Consider the following 17,023-nt stretch of genomic DNA (forward strand, 5'->3'; position numbering starts at 1 on the left):
AATATCCATAGGAAAACAGATACAGTTTTACGCTGATCTCCTGTCTATCAGAGTTAGACCCTTGTAGACTCCCGTATCCAAAATGTTAAGTCCACACTTTCTCAGGTGAATGCTATGGGAGGTGAGAACTCCTGGACGTTCTTGCTGAAGGGCAGAACCGTACAACGGTAGGTAAGACCTGACCAAATTTGCAGTCCACACAGTTGTACTGTGACATGGCATCTCAAAACATCACAATCTAGGCCAGGCCCCAGTACCCAACATTCTTTTTTCACAGAATCACGCATTGCTATGTACGTTCCAGTAATCTTTTCACATGCCAAAATTACCATTATAACCTAAGCTTGCATTTACAATTTAATGCAAAATAATATTTTTTATTTGGAAAAGAAATTGTGATTATTTCCGTTTTCTCATATTCAGAACATTTGTTTGTACCAAGTTCTTATCCCTGTCTAATGTCGCATTAACTGTTTCTGAGGTATTAGTTACCGTTTACTGCATGAAGATGATAGAATGCTTTATTTGATATTCTTGTTGCATACTGGCCAGCTTATGAAACAGAAAACAGAGTTATGATTGATCAAATTTAATGCACCTGTTGTGTTGATAGTATTACAGAATTAATTCAGTGACAGCTCTGATGCAATTATTTCTCAGTCAAATGCAGTTTCATTAGTTGATATACTTTTCCACTATACACAAGTGGCTTCTTCCCTGCTATGCATCAGTGGCATGCAAAACCAAAAAGAAGCAGAATGATCAGAAAAAGTGAGTACTTCCCATGACAACCACAGCACCTGCCACATGTACCATGCCGCATTCTGATTTGTTATCTTGTGTGAATGTACTAGCGTCTTGACACCTGTTAGTCCCAGTGTCTCCTGTAAAGCACCTTATAACGTAGTGCTGCATACGCTGAATAATTGACTCATCCTCGTCACTGGTATGTCAGTGCCAGCTGCTCATGGGATAGATTCCAGATGTATCTGAGGATCATTGCTACTGTATCAGCAATGTCATTGGGACAATTATGATACATGAAATAGAAAATAAATCACTGAAACACTCAGCTTTTATCTTATTTCATAACTTTTCACTCAACAGACTATAAGTGTAGAATAATCCCATATTCTGGAACTTTTTTGTATTATGTGATTATTACTGTGTGTTCCTCAACTTTTAGAGGAATTAAGCCAAACATCCTCCAGTGAAACAGTCTATAGTACACCGAACAAATTGAATAAGCAGAAGTATTGGCTAGAAGACCTGAACTCAAATTGCTGGACCACTGAGAGGTGCTCTTTTTGCTTAAAATAATGATTAATGCCATATTAAGCAAACGGTATGCAAGGACTTCATAGAAGCTCAGGTTCGTGCTGTCCAATACTAACACTTAAAAATAGTTTGTATATTTCCTCAGAATATGCTGGGGAAAGATTTCAAGAAGAAAATATGTGAATCAAGTCTTTGAGGAAAAAAGTTTCTCTGGACCTGTGCTGTCCGATACAGTGGCCGTGAGCTACTGAGCCTTATGTGGCTGCTTCAAATTGAGATGCTCTGCAAGTATAAAATACAGGTTTTAGAGAGTAATTAAAAAAAATAGTGTAAACTACACATTAACGATTTTTATAATGATCATATGTTAAAATGGTAATATTTTGGATTTTTTGATATGTTGGCTAAATCAAATATCTTATTTAAATTAATTTCACTTGTTTCTTTTCACTTTTTAAAAATAGCAACTAAAAAATTTTAAATCATGAGGCCCTCATCATAATTCTATTGAACAGAATATTCTATTCTAAAGGGAAATAATATAAACAAATTCAATTTGAGAATAGAAGGGAAAGCCATGTGCCAGAAGATTGATTATATCATAGGAAAAATGTCTTCTCTTTATGAGAATGAAATAACTTTAGTGACTGCTCCTCTCTCTTGAGGAGGCCTTCAGAAGTTTTGTGTTTGACCTTATCTCCCGGCTACTGTTTTAGCAAGGTATAGCCCATTTATCTTTGCCTGTAGAACACAGGATCTTAAAACTGTGTTCCAGGTCTCTTCTTGTTAAGGGACTTTTTTTTTTTTTTTTTTCAAACCAAGCCTTTGTTTTTCTGTCATCACCGATTATACCTCAGTATTAATTTACTTTTTGTGTCTGATAAAAACAGTAATGTCCTCGATAGGGCTGCTACTAAATACAGCTTTGTTTGGGCTTCTAACTTAAAACAATTGCCTTAATTACATTCTTCTGCCTACCCTTTACTGTTAGCACTACCCAAGCTGTGATCTGTTCATTTCCCTGTGAATAGACACATTTTATAAAAGCCTAGCTGTCCTGTCAGAAAAGTACTTGTAGGTAGTTGGTTGACATCTAGATCAAGTCAAAGAGTTGAAAGTTACCACTTGGCTATCCTTTACCAGAAGACTAATAGGCAGTGGGGGGTGGGGCAGTCCATTAGTACTGTAAGCTCAGAGGAAATGAATTCTGTCAGGCGTCAGAGTTACCATGACAGAGCTCCACACATCTGGATTTTTAAGGGTTGCATGGTAATGATTTAGTTGTCTTATCTCTTCCATCGATTGAGTCCAGTAACTCAGTTTTGATATTAATGAATCACTCACAGTATGGTCACTGTATTGACAGGCACTGAATAAATTTCTAAACTTGGATAGGACTAATAAAACCATAAACAAGTAGTTCAATTATAAAATTATGAATGAAAGCCTATTTAACAAATGACTTTAAATTAACAATGTCACAGAGTCAGGTGAAGTGGGGGCACCTGTAGTCCCAGCTACTCAGGTGGCTAAGATGGTGGGATCACCTGAATCTAGGGGTTTAAGACCAGCCTGGGCAACATAGCAAGACCCCATCTCAAAAAAAAAACCATATCACAAATAATAAAGGAATTTCAAAACTCACAAAGATATTTGTGTTTCATTCGCATATAAACAAAACAATTATAAAAGTTTTCTATTTAAATGAGGTAAAAAGACATGCCATAGTATTACAAATTTTCTAAATCAACATTACCAATATGAGATATTTGTCAGCTGTTTTAAACTTATTAGCTTCATTGTTTTAACTTTAAAAATTATTATTGAAGTACAAAATGCTTAAGTATAAAAATAGGATATTATACTTAAAACTAAAATGATTCAAGATCATCAACCTGAAATGTGAAATTATAGAATAATGGATTATTGTCCTTCACAGACATTGTTTTATCATCTAGAATGTATTTTGCTTTAGGGTTAATTCTTAGTAATATGTTATCACAAACCTTGAGCTCTATATTTTTGAATGAAACATCTAAGCAATATATCTCTTTAAAGACAAACACAAAGATTTATGTCACAAAACAAACAATATAAATATACATTGTAATTTAAGTAACAAACAATATTTAAAAGCAAAACATCTTTTCATCTTATTAGTTTCTTATAGCTTAGATTATTTAATAGTTTAATCTTAAAACATTGAAATTGAGAAATTCAAGTTGAGCTTAGGCAAATGTAGTTTCAGATAAAGTTTTAAGAGCTGGGTGGCTCTTAAACACAAAGAAAACATTAGTGACATATGAAGCAATTCGGTGGTGTGGTAGCTGATATTAATCACATCAGCTGGCCAGTCTAAGTCCTAATTCAATTGAAATCATTTGATTGAATATTTGATTACAAGGAAGGCATTGTAATGGATCAATAGTCTTTTGCATTCTGATGGACAAGAAGCCCCTACATCTAAGTTATCACCTATCTTCTTACTTTTGAACAAGAGTTTTCCTTTGTGTCTGTGTCAGTTGACCACTTAAGGGTTTTTCCTCAGAATCTCAAGATTTGAATGTCTGATTTAAAGTCAACAGGGAGGAAAAAGGATTGTGTTGACGTGTTGCCGGCCTCCCATTCACACTGGTCCAAGTCCCTCTTTCAAGTGTTGAATGGTACGGGGCAGGCTTAGGCCTTTATTTTAATTTTTTTCATTGGTCATTCTCTCTTGGCACTTTGACTTCTTGGTAGAAGGCTTCACATTCTTGGTAGAAGCTTTGCATTTGGAAATGTTTCCTTAGGTATCAGGGGGTCTCCAAACATTTAAAAGCTGTGACTTGGAGAAAATGGGCTCAGGTGTGTGGTTTAAAAACTGCAAAGAAATTGGCAAACATTTCTGAGGGCCGCTGACCTCTCTGTGAATTGATGGACCCCACTATTAAATTGAGGACACCCATGCAATCATTGTTTTGTACAATTTGCCATTCAGTTAGACTGTATAAAATCAGTCAACATTTATTAAACTCCTATTATGGAATACAAAAAAAATGCTTGGATGAGATCTCTAAAGGAAGTCACAGTCTAGTTGGCGGTTGGAGGGGAACAGATAAAACTAAGATGATGACACGGGGCAAGACATGGGGACAGGCAGGTGCTGTAAAGAGGCACTCACTGGCTGGCACTGAGGAAGGCTCCTAGACAATGTGCCAGCCGAATGGGACCCTGAAAGAGAAATAAGAATCTGTTGCCATTAACAGAAGCTTCCTTCAATTGATCCAAATATTGAGAAGAGGAAAGAGGAGGATAAGAAATGAAAATTTAAAATGTGAATAAACTGAGACAAAGGCCTTAGCAGCTAATGAAGTGGGTCATTTAAACTCAGCGATGATAATCTGATTAGGCCGAAATTGCAATCACTTCACCTCAGTTATTTTTTAAAATTTTTATTATTTGTATGACATCAGTGTACTCATACCCAAGAGACAAAATAAGGTGAGGTCTTAAAGGTATTTTCAAACTAAAAGGAAGTAAAGAAACCTTATCCTACTAATGCATAAGGAAAGAGCAAATGTTATACAATTTGGAAATTAAGTTTAAAGAGAATCCTTGGGAGATTCAGTTCAATTTGAAATGTTCTTTTATGATCTAAAAGATTTATTTGTTTGGCCGGGCGCGGTGGCTCAAGCCTGTAAACCCAGCACTTTGGGAGGCCAAGGCGGGTGGATCACGAGGTCAAGAGATCGAGACCATCCTGGTCAACATGGTGAAACCCCGTCTCTACTAAAACTACAAAAAATTAGCTGGGCATGGTGGTGCGTGCCTGTAATCCCAGCGACTCAGGAGGCTGAGGCAGGAGAATTGCCTGAACCCAGGAGGCGGAGGTTGCGGTGAGCCGAGATCACGCCATTGCACTCCAGCCTGGGTAACATGAGCGAAACTCCGTCTCAAAAAAAAAAAGATTTATTTGTTCTCAGGTCACCAAAGAAAATATCATAAACTTGTTCAAAATGAAGATGAGGGCATGGAAAAAGCTATTCTTAGCTATACAAGTATAAATAAAATAGGACTTCCTATGACTAAAATAATCATTCTTAAATTCGTGCAACTGAAGATGTAATTTAAAATTGGACCATTTTAGACAGACATTTTTACATCTTCAGTTTCTGCAAAGTCACTTTCTCATTTAATAGCCATTTATTGAACCCCTTTTAGATGTAGACATTCTATTTGAAGTTGTGAAGAACATAAATGTCAGTAAGATAGTCTCTGGCTTCAGAGCTTATAAGCAAAAATTTCCGTATCTTCATAATATCTCCTGTTTCATCTTCCATATCTCCCATCAAATCCAAAACACTTTCGTTCTGTTTCCGTTACCTTTCCATGCTATCTGTGATCTGACCTTTCACCCTTGAGCCCTGCCATTATCCTCCATGTCAGCCCAAGTATTTCTCAGTAGCTAAATTGTGCTCCAGCTTGAAAAACACTGACGCAGAAAGTCGTTTTTTACTCCCTCTTTGATTTGAATTTATGGAAGAAAGCCACAGGAGCAGCATGGTTGTAGAAGTTGGGCAGTCACAACAGTTCCATCAGTCCAGGTGTGAACTATGGTCCGAAGCAAGAGACACAGACCTCTGAGGCAGAGGAGCAGACGCCTGGAGATACCATGCCTGAGCCCAGGGCTCCCTGGAGCCTCTCTGAACAGCCTCTCCTTTGGTAACCCTTTATTTGTATGCCGAGTAAATCCGGGAGTGCTGGTGGTCCTTTCTCCAGAACATTTGTTGAAAGTTTGAATGAAAAGACAGGCTCCAAAAAAAAAATAAATAAATACATTTGTTACCTTTGATAAAGCAGACAGACCCAAAAGGACAGGGCCCCCATTGAATTGTGCCTTTTCCTTTGCTTTCCATTTGGATGTTAACAAAAATTTTGCTTTTAGAATTACCTTATCAAATTTAGACTATAGTTTTTATGCATTTGCAACTAAAAGTATCTGCAGAAATCTAACACCCTGGTTTTCCAAAACTATAAATCATGTAGGCCTGTTTCACTATTCCACACATGTATGTACACAGAACTATGATTTAGGGAGAAATTCTTAGGGTTTTTTTGTTTTGTTTTGTTTTTGTTTTGTTTCTTTTTTGGTTTTTGGTTGTTGTTTTTTTTTTTTCAGAAGCATTTAACTGTATTCAACGTAAGGATACAGTTGATATTTCTCAAAATTATGACTAAGAGAACTCAGTTATTCTTAGCCATCTGTCAGTGAAATTAAACTTTTTTTCAAAGAAATAATGGCTCTCAAAGAGATAGTTACGACATCATCCATACATATTCATAATTTGAAAGTCACGGTTGTATTGACTGAGCTTAGTCTTTGTGCTTTATATACTTTTGCCAATGGGTAAATAAGAGGCCAGTCATCAGAATGCACTGCTTAGTAAATGCAACCCTGTTACAATAACTTGTGTGAGTATAGGGTGGTGCCATATTTGATGGTAACCTTCATTCTCTGTGAATGCTTATAACACAGTGGAATTCAGATCACACTTGGCAGGCCTGAGCAGGCCACAGCCTGGAGGTGAGCGTTGTTTGTGAAGGTAGGACCTCATCACTGTGCCGGTCACACTAGGTGAGTTCATTTCATTAAGCACATAGCGGTTAAAAAAGCAAGTTCTACCAGGAAATATGCATCAGTGTATAGGTCCTTTGGAAACTGTTACATATGTACAGTTTGGACAAGAACCAACTATAAATGAAATACAGATTCCGGGACACTAATCATATTTTTAGATGAGCTCACAGAATCACTGATGTTTCGCCACTTCATCATTTTCTAGTATATTATATTCTACACCAGTGCTTTCAACTACATTTCCAGTTAATAAAATTGACTTGTATGCCAGAAAGTATCGCAAATCATTCCTAAACTCAAATAGACCAGAGCGTCTACAAAAATTCAAGTACATTTTATTCCAGAAACATAGGGGCTCATAGTCCCTCAACATTTAAAAACATTTAAAAACTTTAATATAAATAGAATGGGTGATACCTAGGAATGTTCAAATTCAGAAAAAATAAAAAGCACTGGGACTCAGGGTTTTACTCATAGTTAAAGCAGCATCCTTAAATAAAAGATTAATACCGAAAGAGACCTTGGGTAATTTGATTCCTAGCAAAACCTGTGAGGTTTTATACATAAGCAACACCAAAGCTTACAATAGTAGAAGAAAGGTCTATCGCTGTAACTTGAACGGTAAAAGAAGAAAAGCATTCTCAAAGCCCATCCCTCAACAACAAATCAATATGTATAAAAATCAAGTTGCCAACTCTGTGCCAGAATCTTAAACTCTAATGGACATCTGTGATTTATACATGTTTAAATGAGATGTATCCATGCTTAAATAGCATGCATACGTTAGATACCAAATGTGTCTCTTGGATTCCAGTCTCCAAATGACCACTAAATGCTTGCATAGCCCTTTCAGAGATAAAAGAATTGCACTTCCTCTCCCCGTATTTACCATTACTCAGGTCCCTTGCCACCTTCCATCGGCTCTAAACTATGATACTACTGACACTGTGCCAAAGATGCAATGTCGTGAAAGTGAGCAGAGTGATAAAAAATACTTTTATTTGGTGACACTCCACAGCACTCCGTTTGTCATTTTATGCCTCAAAATGCAACTTAACAAATAAGGTCTCAAAAATCTAGAGATTAGCCAGGCATAGTGGCTCACACCTGTAATCTCAACACTTTGGGAGGTTGAGGCGGGAGAATCACTTGAGCCCAGGAGTTCAAGACCAGCCTAGGCAAGATGGTGAGACCTCATCTCTACAAAAATAAATTTAAAATTTAAAAAAATTAGCCGGGCATTGTGGTGCACACCTGTATTCCCAGCTGTTTAGGAGACTGAGACGGGTGGATAGCTTGAGCCCAGGAGTTCGAGGGTGCAGTGAGTTATGATCATGCCACTGCACTCCAGCCAGGGTGACAGAGAGACACCCTGGCCCTATATAAAATAAATAAATAAATAATTTTTAAAAACTAACGATTTTGAGGCGTATCTTTTTCTTAAGTGAAAAACTAGATGATTATGCCTATTTTAAGAAAGGCAAATATAAAAACTCCCAAAAAATGAAGGCAGTTAATTTAGGGATCAACCACCTGAGTATCAAAAGTGTGTTTTCTCCCTTAACCACAGAAACATCGTCGAGCAAGACGGAATTCAAAGAGGTGCAGAATAACTGAAAGGAAATAGTGGCTGGCAGTGATGATTAGAGATCCACTAAAAAATCAAACTGGAAGATTGCTGAAATTAGGGAATAAACTGATGGGAAAATATGATTGAATTTACCGAGATCTATTTTACAAATAGATTTTCACAAACCTATCTACTAGATGCCTATACACTTAATATAACAGTATTTTCTACTCTCCCAAGATAATATGTGTTATGCGATACAAAAGCATTCCAAGGAAATGTAGAGGGTGTGTTTTTAGGTGACTTGAGCTTTTTAAGAGAGGGAGAAGAGGCAGGCACTTAGCCGCGCACGCTGATCGTGTGTTTACACTCTCCACATCAACACTGAGCAGTGCCAACCAGAACATGTCACCTTGAGTCTGAAGCCACTGCTCCAGGTCTCAGTAGGAGCTTTTGTCCAGGTGAGGAGTGGGATTGGCCCTTAGCAACTCTGACTCAGTAGGTGCCATTTTCTACGTACTGAAATTAGAGGATAATTCTATTTCAGGAGGGGGAAAAACAGCTTGAGCTTTAAACATTGAAGTTGGCTGCATCAGAAATATGTTGACAGTGCTAAAAGGCTCATTCCCCACCTCTTGGTACTTTTTTCTTTCTTGCCCCTGCCCCATTATTTATTTATGTATTTATTTATTTTTGGTAGGCCTGCTATTCTCCTTTTGTTGCAAGGCTGCATTTTAATTCATCTGATTCTGCAGTTTATCAAAGCCCTTTGACACCTGTGTTCATTTGTTCTCAGCTGGTGAATGAGCAACAAGAAAGCAGACCCCTCCTGAGTCCCTCCATCGATGACTTTCTCTGTGAAACCAAATCGGAAGCAATAGCAAGGCCAGTAACATCCAACACAGCTGGTAATTCTTTCACTTTTAACCGTTCCTCAAGTCGAGTTAATTTTAACTGTAGTAAAATGCACATTTTTTCCATAATGCCTTTTAAGTGGGGAATAATGTTTGCAACCAAATGAAACTTTATAATATATGCTATTTAGCATAAACCAATAAATCACAGAAATTGCCATGTATATTACCCAACCAATTTTGCTGAACATAAGTATACCACTATTAGCAATGAATCGTGTTTTCATGTATACTTTCATATTTATGTATTTATGTCTAAAGTCGTATCACATTAGAAAAATCTTTAAAACAAAAACATCTATTTTAGAGTCAGGTTTTTCAAGTTCTGGCTGATTGTCCAGTTATTTCTGGACATGTTTTTATAACAGAAGTGCAGCAAGTAAAAACGTGGCCATCTTTTCAAGTGAATTTAAATGACAAAATATCCTACAGCCTCGGGATCGCATAGGGCCAGTTTCATTTTCTGTCATATAATGTGTTACTTGCTCCTCCTCACAATTTATTGGAACGTTCTCCTGGAATTAAACATTCTCAAATAGCAAGCCACCCCCTGCTCAGTGCCTGTGACACATAGGAATAGGCACTCAGTAAGTATTAATCCAATGAGTACAGGATGCCACTGGTATAAATTACACTTCCCCTGCAGAGGCAGTCTTCCCGCAGTGATTTCATTCGGTCAGCATTCACACTCAAAGTCATGTCATTCAAATAAGAAAGAAAAAATGAAGTTCAGAATCAAAGAACAAAGGTTATGTTAGATGTGCAGAGTGGAATTTAATGGAAATAGAAAAGGATAGTTACAGACTGTCTGTTAAATTCATTCCGTTTTGTCATCTTGGCTTCAGTTTGTTGTTGGCTTGCATATTTTCATTATATTTCTAGGGAATAAAATCACAGGAGAAGGAAATCATGACTTCTCCAAAATGCCAAGAATTACAAGATGATTAACTAGCATGAGATAGGCTCCTGATGTGAAGTCATATTTTACAGTTTCTGGGTTCAAACTCCATGAATGCAAACCCCAGCTCCGTACCCAGTGGGCGTATGGCTTCACTACACCTCAGTTTCTTCATCTGTTTAATGATAGTAAGATCTACATCTCATAAGTTCATTGGAAAGATTCAAGGAAGCACTCCGTGAAAAAGTTTAACTCCGTGTAAACTCTTAACTGGTGTAACCATTTCTGTTAGATTTTAGGTGAGAACAGCATGTGTTCCCTACACATTCATTTTCAGTTGCATTGACTTGTTTATTTCACATGACAGCAATCATTTTCTAAATTCAGCTATCATTTTCCTTAATCAAAAAATTAAATGGCACTTGGTAAATTCTAGGTAGGAAATTAAACAAGTTCAGTTACTATCAGATCAGATTCATCCCCTGATCTATGAAACTGAAGCTCGCCCCTTCAAAATTCCAGAACCACCCAGAAGGATACAAAGAACCTTGTGTGTCTAATTGCAGATGAATCCCTGAGAATTGTATGCACTGAGAATTTCCTCTTCAGGCTCCAATTCTCACTGATGGTAAAACTAAGTCACTTAGAAAGGACCCAGCCTGAGAGAGCAATGTAAGATTTGATTCAAAAGCTTCTTTCAGCTTGATTTTTCTGATATATAATAGAAAGAATTGTGAAATAATTGGAGGAAAAAAATTCAAAAGAAAGTGTAATTTCTCATAATCCCAATATCCACAACATTGCCCTCCGTACTAGTCCTGGGGCTGCCGTGACAAAGTACCACCACGGAGCCGATTCAACCACAGAAACCTCTGTCTCAGTGCTGAGGGCTGGAAGCCCAAGAGCACGCTTTCAGCCTGGCCACGCGGCCCGTGAACGTGCTGAGTGAGGCTCTGTTCCCCGCCTCTCTTCTGATTCCTGGTACGGCCTTGGTTGACGGCAGCACAGCTCCAATATTTGCATGGTGTTTTCTCTGTGTGTGTGTGTCTCCCAGTGTGCAGGTCTGTCTCTGTGTCCAAATTTCCCCTTTTTATGAGGACACCAGTCTGATTAAACTAGGGGCCTACCTGATTCTAATATGACCTCATGTTTATAATTATATCTCGAATGACCATATTTCCAAATATGATAATATTCTGGTGTTAAGACTTCTACATAAACCACTCAACCCATAACACTGTCCAGCATAGACAGTGTTCTGAGGGTGGGAACTTTTTATAAACCACTCAACCGGTAACACTCTCCAGCATAGACAGTGTTCTGAGAGCAGGGATTTTTTCCTCACCTTCATTTTTCAGTGCACCTGGTTCACACAGATTTTTATCCTGAAGAAAGACTCTTGTTTCATAGCATGTTTTTAATCTTAAGAGTATATCTCAAGGCAAAAATTTATATATTTTTTAATTCCTAAGAAATCTAGTTTTTATATAAATCAATACAAAATAAAAAGCATAGGAAATATTTACCTTTTCCAGAGGTCAGATGATTTTTTTCTCTATGAACCCTGAAACAACATATCTTTTGCCTCATAGAAGCTCTAAATTATAATTTTTCCACCCAATTCAATTAGATTATCTGAAAAACAAAAGTTTTTGAGAGTGCCAACTATTTAAAATAAATCATGCTTCAGACTATTCAAACTGCCAAATAATTAGAAGCTAAACAAATGAATTAAAACCTTATCAATAAAGTTGGCGCACTGCCTTAAGGTTCAGATACAGCCTAGAGAGGACTGTTTAAGAACACAGACTTTGGAGAGAGGAGGCCTGCATCCTGTGTTTGAATCCTGGGATGAACGCTGACATACCAGTTATATTAGTTTTCTCTTGCCGCTGTAACAATTATCACAAATTTACTGCTTAAAACAACACAGATTTATCATCCTAAGATCAAGACGTCAACAGAGCTACATTACTTCTGGAGGCTCCAGGACAGAATTCATTGCCTTGCCTTTTCCAGCTTCTAGAGGGCACCTACAGTTTGGTGGCTTATGACTCCTTCCTACGTCTTCAAAACCAGCAGCTCTCTCTCACACACACCTCGTTCTCCACCCTCATAGCCCCTTCTCTGGCTCCGACCCCCCAACTCCGTTTTATAAGAACTCTCAGGATGACGTAGGACCCACAGGGGTCATCCAGGTTAATCTTTCAATCTCCAAATACCTAATTACATCTGCAGAGTCCCTTTGCCAAGTGACATGTCAAGGTGAATATTCACAGGTCCTGGGGATTCGAACGTGTGCATTTGAGAGGGAAACGTTTTTCTGCCACACCAGCTGTGTGACTTTGGACAAGTTACTTAATATTGCCAAACCTCGGGTTTCTCGTATGTGAAATTAGAATACCTTTTTCACAGGAATGTTATGTAGACTAAACAAGAAAACATTCGTAAGCACTTTCACCATATCATATATTTTCAATATGTAGTTTTGTGATCATTTACAACGTCATATGTCTGCAGTTTGCTTCAAGCATGAATGCTTTCAGTAGTCTTCTGGTAGCAATAGATATTTATTTGCATCGTGACTACGCTTACGGTGCTGTTCCAAGAGCTTTAGATAAGCACTTCATCCAATATTTTACCCTGAAAAGTAGTGTTCTTCTTCTTTTAGGTGGGCAGAAGCTGAGGCTCAGAGAGGCTAAGTGGCTTGCCCCATCACACAGCTGGTGCGTGGCAAGTAGGCATTTGAACGCAGGCAGCCTTCACCGCTGTTCCAGGCAGCCTTATTTTATGTGCAATACACACATAACATCAAGACACCGAAATAGATTCGTTGAACTGAAGAAGGCAGGACACAGTGCCACAAGGGTGGCTGGCAAAACGTAGCGTGCTCAGAAGCAACTGAGCTGGAATTCCCTGGCTAGCGCAGACAGAAGTGAAGTCAGGGGCAGCCCTTGGGCAGTGGGGTCTCACGGCCTGTGAAGCTGTGATGGTGACTGACGGGTCCGGGGAAAAGGCTGCATATGTGAAAACAAGATTGCACCCATTAGGTATTTTATTGGGTCTATACTAACGTGCATACACACACGTGCACACACACATGCACACATACATGCACACGTGTATGCATGTATGCACATGCATGCACACACGTACACACATACACGCACACATGCACACACATGCACTTTTCACATTCACTATAAGAGGAGATTATCCTTTGTGCTCCTTTTTTTGAGAGACAGGTCTTACTCTGTCACTCAGGCTGGCGCAAACTTCTGGGCTCAAGCAGTCCTCCCACCTAGCCTCCCAAGCAGCTGAGACTATAGGTGACTGTCGTCTCGCTTGGCTATTTATTTTTTATTTTCTTAATTGTTTTGTAGTGACTGAATCTTGTTATATTGCCTAGGCTAGTCTCAAACTCCTGGCTTCAAGCGATCCTCCTGCCTTGGCCTCCCAAAGCACTGGGGTTTAAAATGTGAGCCCCCACACACACACGTTGGTGCTATTAATTTAAGCACACAGATACTGAAACCCAAACCTTCACATGCTTGAAGAATCTTCACAAGAGGACTTTAAAGTGAGCAGAGCAGACACCACCCTTCCATACCAAGGCATGCTGTCTTTGAAGCATGTGTGGAGCCATAAGATTCCAGTTTTTAAATCTTAACTAAAGGACACACACATGCTAAAAGGGCTGCACCCACCCTTCTCTGCTTTTGAAAATGTGCTCTGCAGGGACTTTCCCAGCTTCAGAGCTTGCCGTTCGACCTCCAAGCCACCTCCTTCATCATCAGGCTAACCAATTAGGCCTTTTGTATGTGCCAAGCATTTGTTTCACATTTGCAAGGAAAAGAGCAAAGAGGCAAAGAGCTCAGAACAAACGCAGAAGTGCCCAGGACGCTTTGGAGGGCGAGAGAACCTTACTGAGCCAAGTTTGAATGTGCAGTTCACCCTTTTAGTAATTCATTTATTCTGAATGGTGAGAAGCAGATATAGAATTAAATTAGTACTTGCCAGTTGTTATTCCGTTACAAATGTGCTTCCTGTGTTCAAATAGACAATTCCTTTATAATTTGCTCCTAAAAGTCTAGGAGCAAGTGACTAACTCTTAATTGTTTGTACAATTAGTAAAAAGATATCTATGGCATTCCATAGGCTGTCATCACTTTCCTTTCCTCCTTTACAGGAGCATCACATTGTGCCTAGACTCCTTACCAGCATGATAGTGGTCTGGAAATTTCTGTGTGAATGCTCAGGGGTATAAAGCGTGAGGCATTCTAGCCTGTTTTGGCTGTCTGCCATGCTTCCATTAGAGACATAAAGCCAGGCAGCTCAGCTCTGAAGGACACTTCTTTCCCTCTGTGTTGAAGTACTTACTAGCCACACAGTCCCTGGCATCTCAGGGCATCTTAGCACTGGAAAGTGCTTCCTGTTGCCTCAGGAAGATTCTGTTGAGATAAGCTGACACTTTCAGGCCATTTTATGATGAATTTACTTCAGAGGATCCTCTGCAGAACCAATATCTTGTCTCATCTCCAGTTTTATTCCCAGTAGCATTTTCTTTCTGTCAGTGTGCGGATCTGATTCTTGCCTCAAATAAAAAGAAACAGAGAAAACAGGAGGACATCAACAACCGTAGCAGCAGCAACTAAAAGGACAGAAAAGCATCACACATTGGCCACCGAAGAATGGAAATCACATTTATTGAGTACCTATTGTATGCCTGGTAATTTACATGCATTAGATCATTTAATCTTCATCTTATACCTAAAAGACAATTAATTCCCCATTTTCAAATGAGGAAACTGAAACTCAGAGAGGTCAAGAAACTTACTTCATGCCACACAGCTAAGCAGTGACAGAGACAGCAGTGCTGTTTCCACTTCACCAACAGCATCCAATCACTGTGACTTGGAATTGGAATCAGAAAACAAGGTTATTAAGAGTAAAGTTTGACACACCGTCCTGAAGATCCCGAAGGAGTGCTTAGCTCATGAAGCAGTGCGGTGCAAAAGGAATCCTGGTTGTGAGTTCAGTGGAGTCCTGCCCCTGGCTTTGAGTACAGGGGAGAAGCAGACAGAAGAGTGCTGAGACTTCAGCAAAAGCCCATCCCCCACCTGGAGAAAAAGGCTGGAGGTGAAAGAGGAACGGTGTGGCTCCTGTTGTGGACAGCCACGGAGGGTTAATGCAAGCAGTGTGCCTTGTCTTTCTGTGGCTTTCCTAAGTAGCTGGGTGCAGAGATTCCACGCCAGGAAGCCACCAGTGCTGCCCTGAAGCTAGTCTCCCCAGGGCAGTGCCAGGGCCAGTGGAACGGCAGGTACTGGGGGAGAGGCAGAGGACCTTCTCAGTTTGAATTTTCTGTTTCTCACAATGAGCTAGTCAGACACTGGTTATGGGCACTGTAAAAGAAAGAAGCAGCGAAGGTTATAAAGCTTGCTTTTTAAATTCTCATTTGCCTAATTTGCATTTAAACAAGTTATTTCTGCTTTCATTAGAGTGTTTAATGCAATGTAATCAACCTGCTAGGAAGTAAAAGTGTAACAGTTTTATAGTTTGTTACATTGAAATTTAAATTTGCATACTCAACAGCAAAGGTGTTAAAGTGTGTACCTATTCATCGACTGTGGAGTATGAAATACCTCTCTTGTGGGAACCCAAACGGTGCCATTTTCTGATTGAACTGCTTAATTAAATAAAAGTTGATTAACAGCACTGCTTTGCATCCCATATACTTTATTGTTTAAAATTAAAACACAAAGACATTTAAAAGCTTCACTAAATCTCTGAATATGATAGATTCCTTTCTGGGAAACTGCAATCTAAAATAACCTTCATATAAATAAAGCAAAGCAGTAAAGTAAATAGCACCTGAACTCAGATTCAGTTTGATCATTTTAATGTCATTCAAAGCTTCGTCATTGCTGAGGCTGGTCTAAGTCCTTTGTTACTGATTTGTGCTACACCAAATGTAAGAACCAATGCAGTGAACATCCCAGTCTAACAAGCTGTCTTTATAAATCAGCGGTGAGCTGACTTAATTTTATTCTAACCTATTCTACAAACACAAAATCTTTCTGTACCAAACTGAAACCTATTTTAAAAAATAACTTCAGGCCGGGCACAGTGGCTCACGCCTGTAATCCCGGCACTTTGGGAGGCCAAGGCAGGTGGATCACAAGGTCAGGAGATCGAGACCATCCTGGCCAACATGGTGAAACCCCATCTCTGCTAAGAATGCAAAACTTAGTCAGGCGTGGTGGCGCGTGCCTCTAATCACTGAGGCAGGAGAATTGCTTGACCGCGGGAAGGGGAGGTTGCAGTGATCCAGCCTGGTGACAGAGCAAGACTCCGTCTCAAATAATCGTAATAATAAGTTCAGAGTAATAAATGGGCTTATCTTAACCTCTTCCATTTCTGATAGTATTGACCACTGGCTTAGATCTCCTCGACCTGAGTGAACCAGTCTCTCAGACCCAAACCAAAGCCAAGAAGTCAGAGCCCTCATCAAAAACCTCATCCCTCAAGAAGAAGGCTGACGTATCTGACCTCATCGGCACAGATGCTGAGCAGAGAGGCCAACCTCTCAGAGCCCCGGAGACTTCATCCTTAGATCTAGGTAAGGCGATCACTTGTGGCTGTCAATGCTCAACCTTGCTCTGCTGGCGTGGATATGAGAGGAAGTTTCCACCAATGGCATTAAACAGTGAACAAAGGGCTGGGAAAGGCGTCTTCCATGGTGGACA

General features: G+C 39.3%; 1 protein-coding gene across 8 annotated transcripts in view; it reads left to right on the forward strand.

The window, feature by feature from the left end:
- PEX5L (peroxisomal biogenesis factor 5 like) overlaps positions 1-17,023 on the forward strand; it is a 250,462-nt gene that overhangs the window by 139,329 nt on the left and 94,110 nt on the right. For all 8 annotated transcript variants that reach the window (XM_032298507.1, XM_032298509.1, XM_032298511.1 and 5 more), the window contains 2 exons: positions 9,262-9,373; positions 16,702-16,896. In XM_032298507.1, the coding sequence (XP_032154398.1) occupies positions 9,262-9,373; positions 16,702-16,896 (307 nt within the window). The remainder of the gene's footprint in view (positions 1-9,261; positions 9,374-16,701; positions 16,897-17,023) is intronic.

The sequence above is a fragment of the Sapajus apella genome, unplaced genomic scaffold, assembly GCF_009761245.1.
Source record: "Sapajus apella isolate SASKATOON/1434 unplaced genomic scaffold, GSC_monkey_1.0 scaffold38, whole genome shotgun sequence".
Classification (NCBI taxonomy): Eukaryota; Metazoa; Chordata; class Mammalia; order Primates; family Cebidae; genus Sapajus; species Sapajus apella.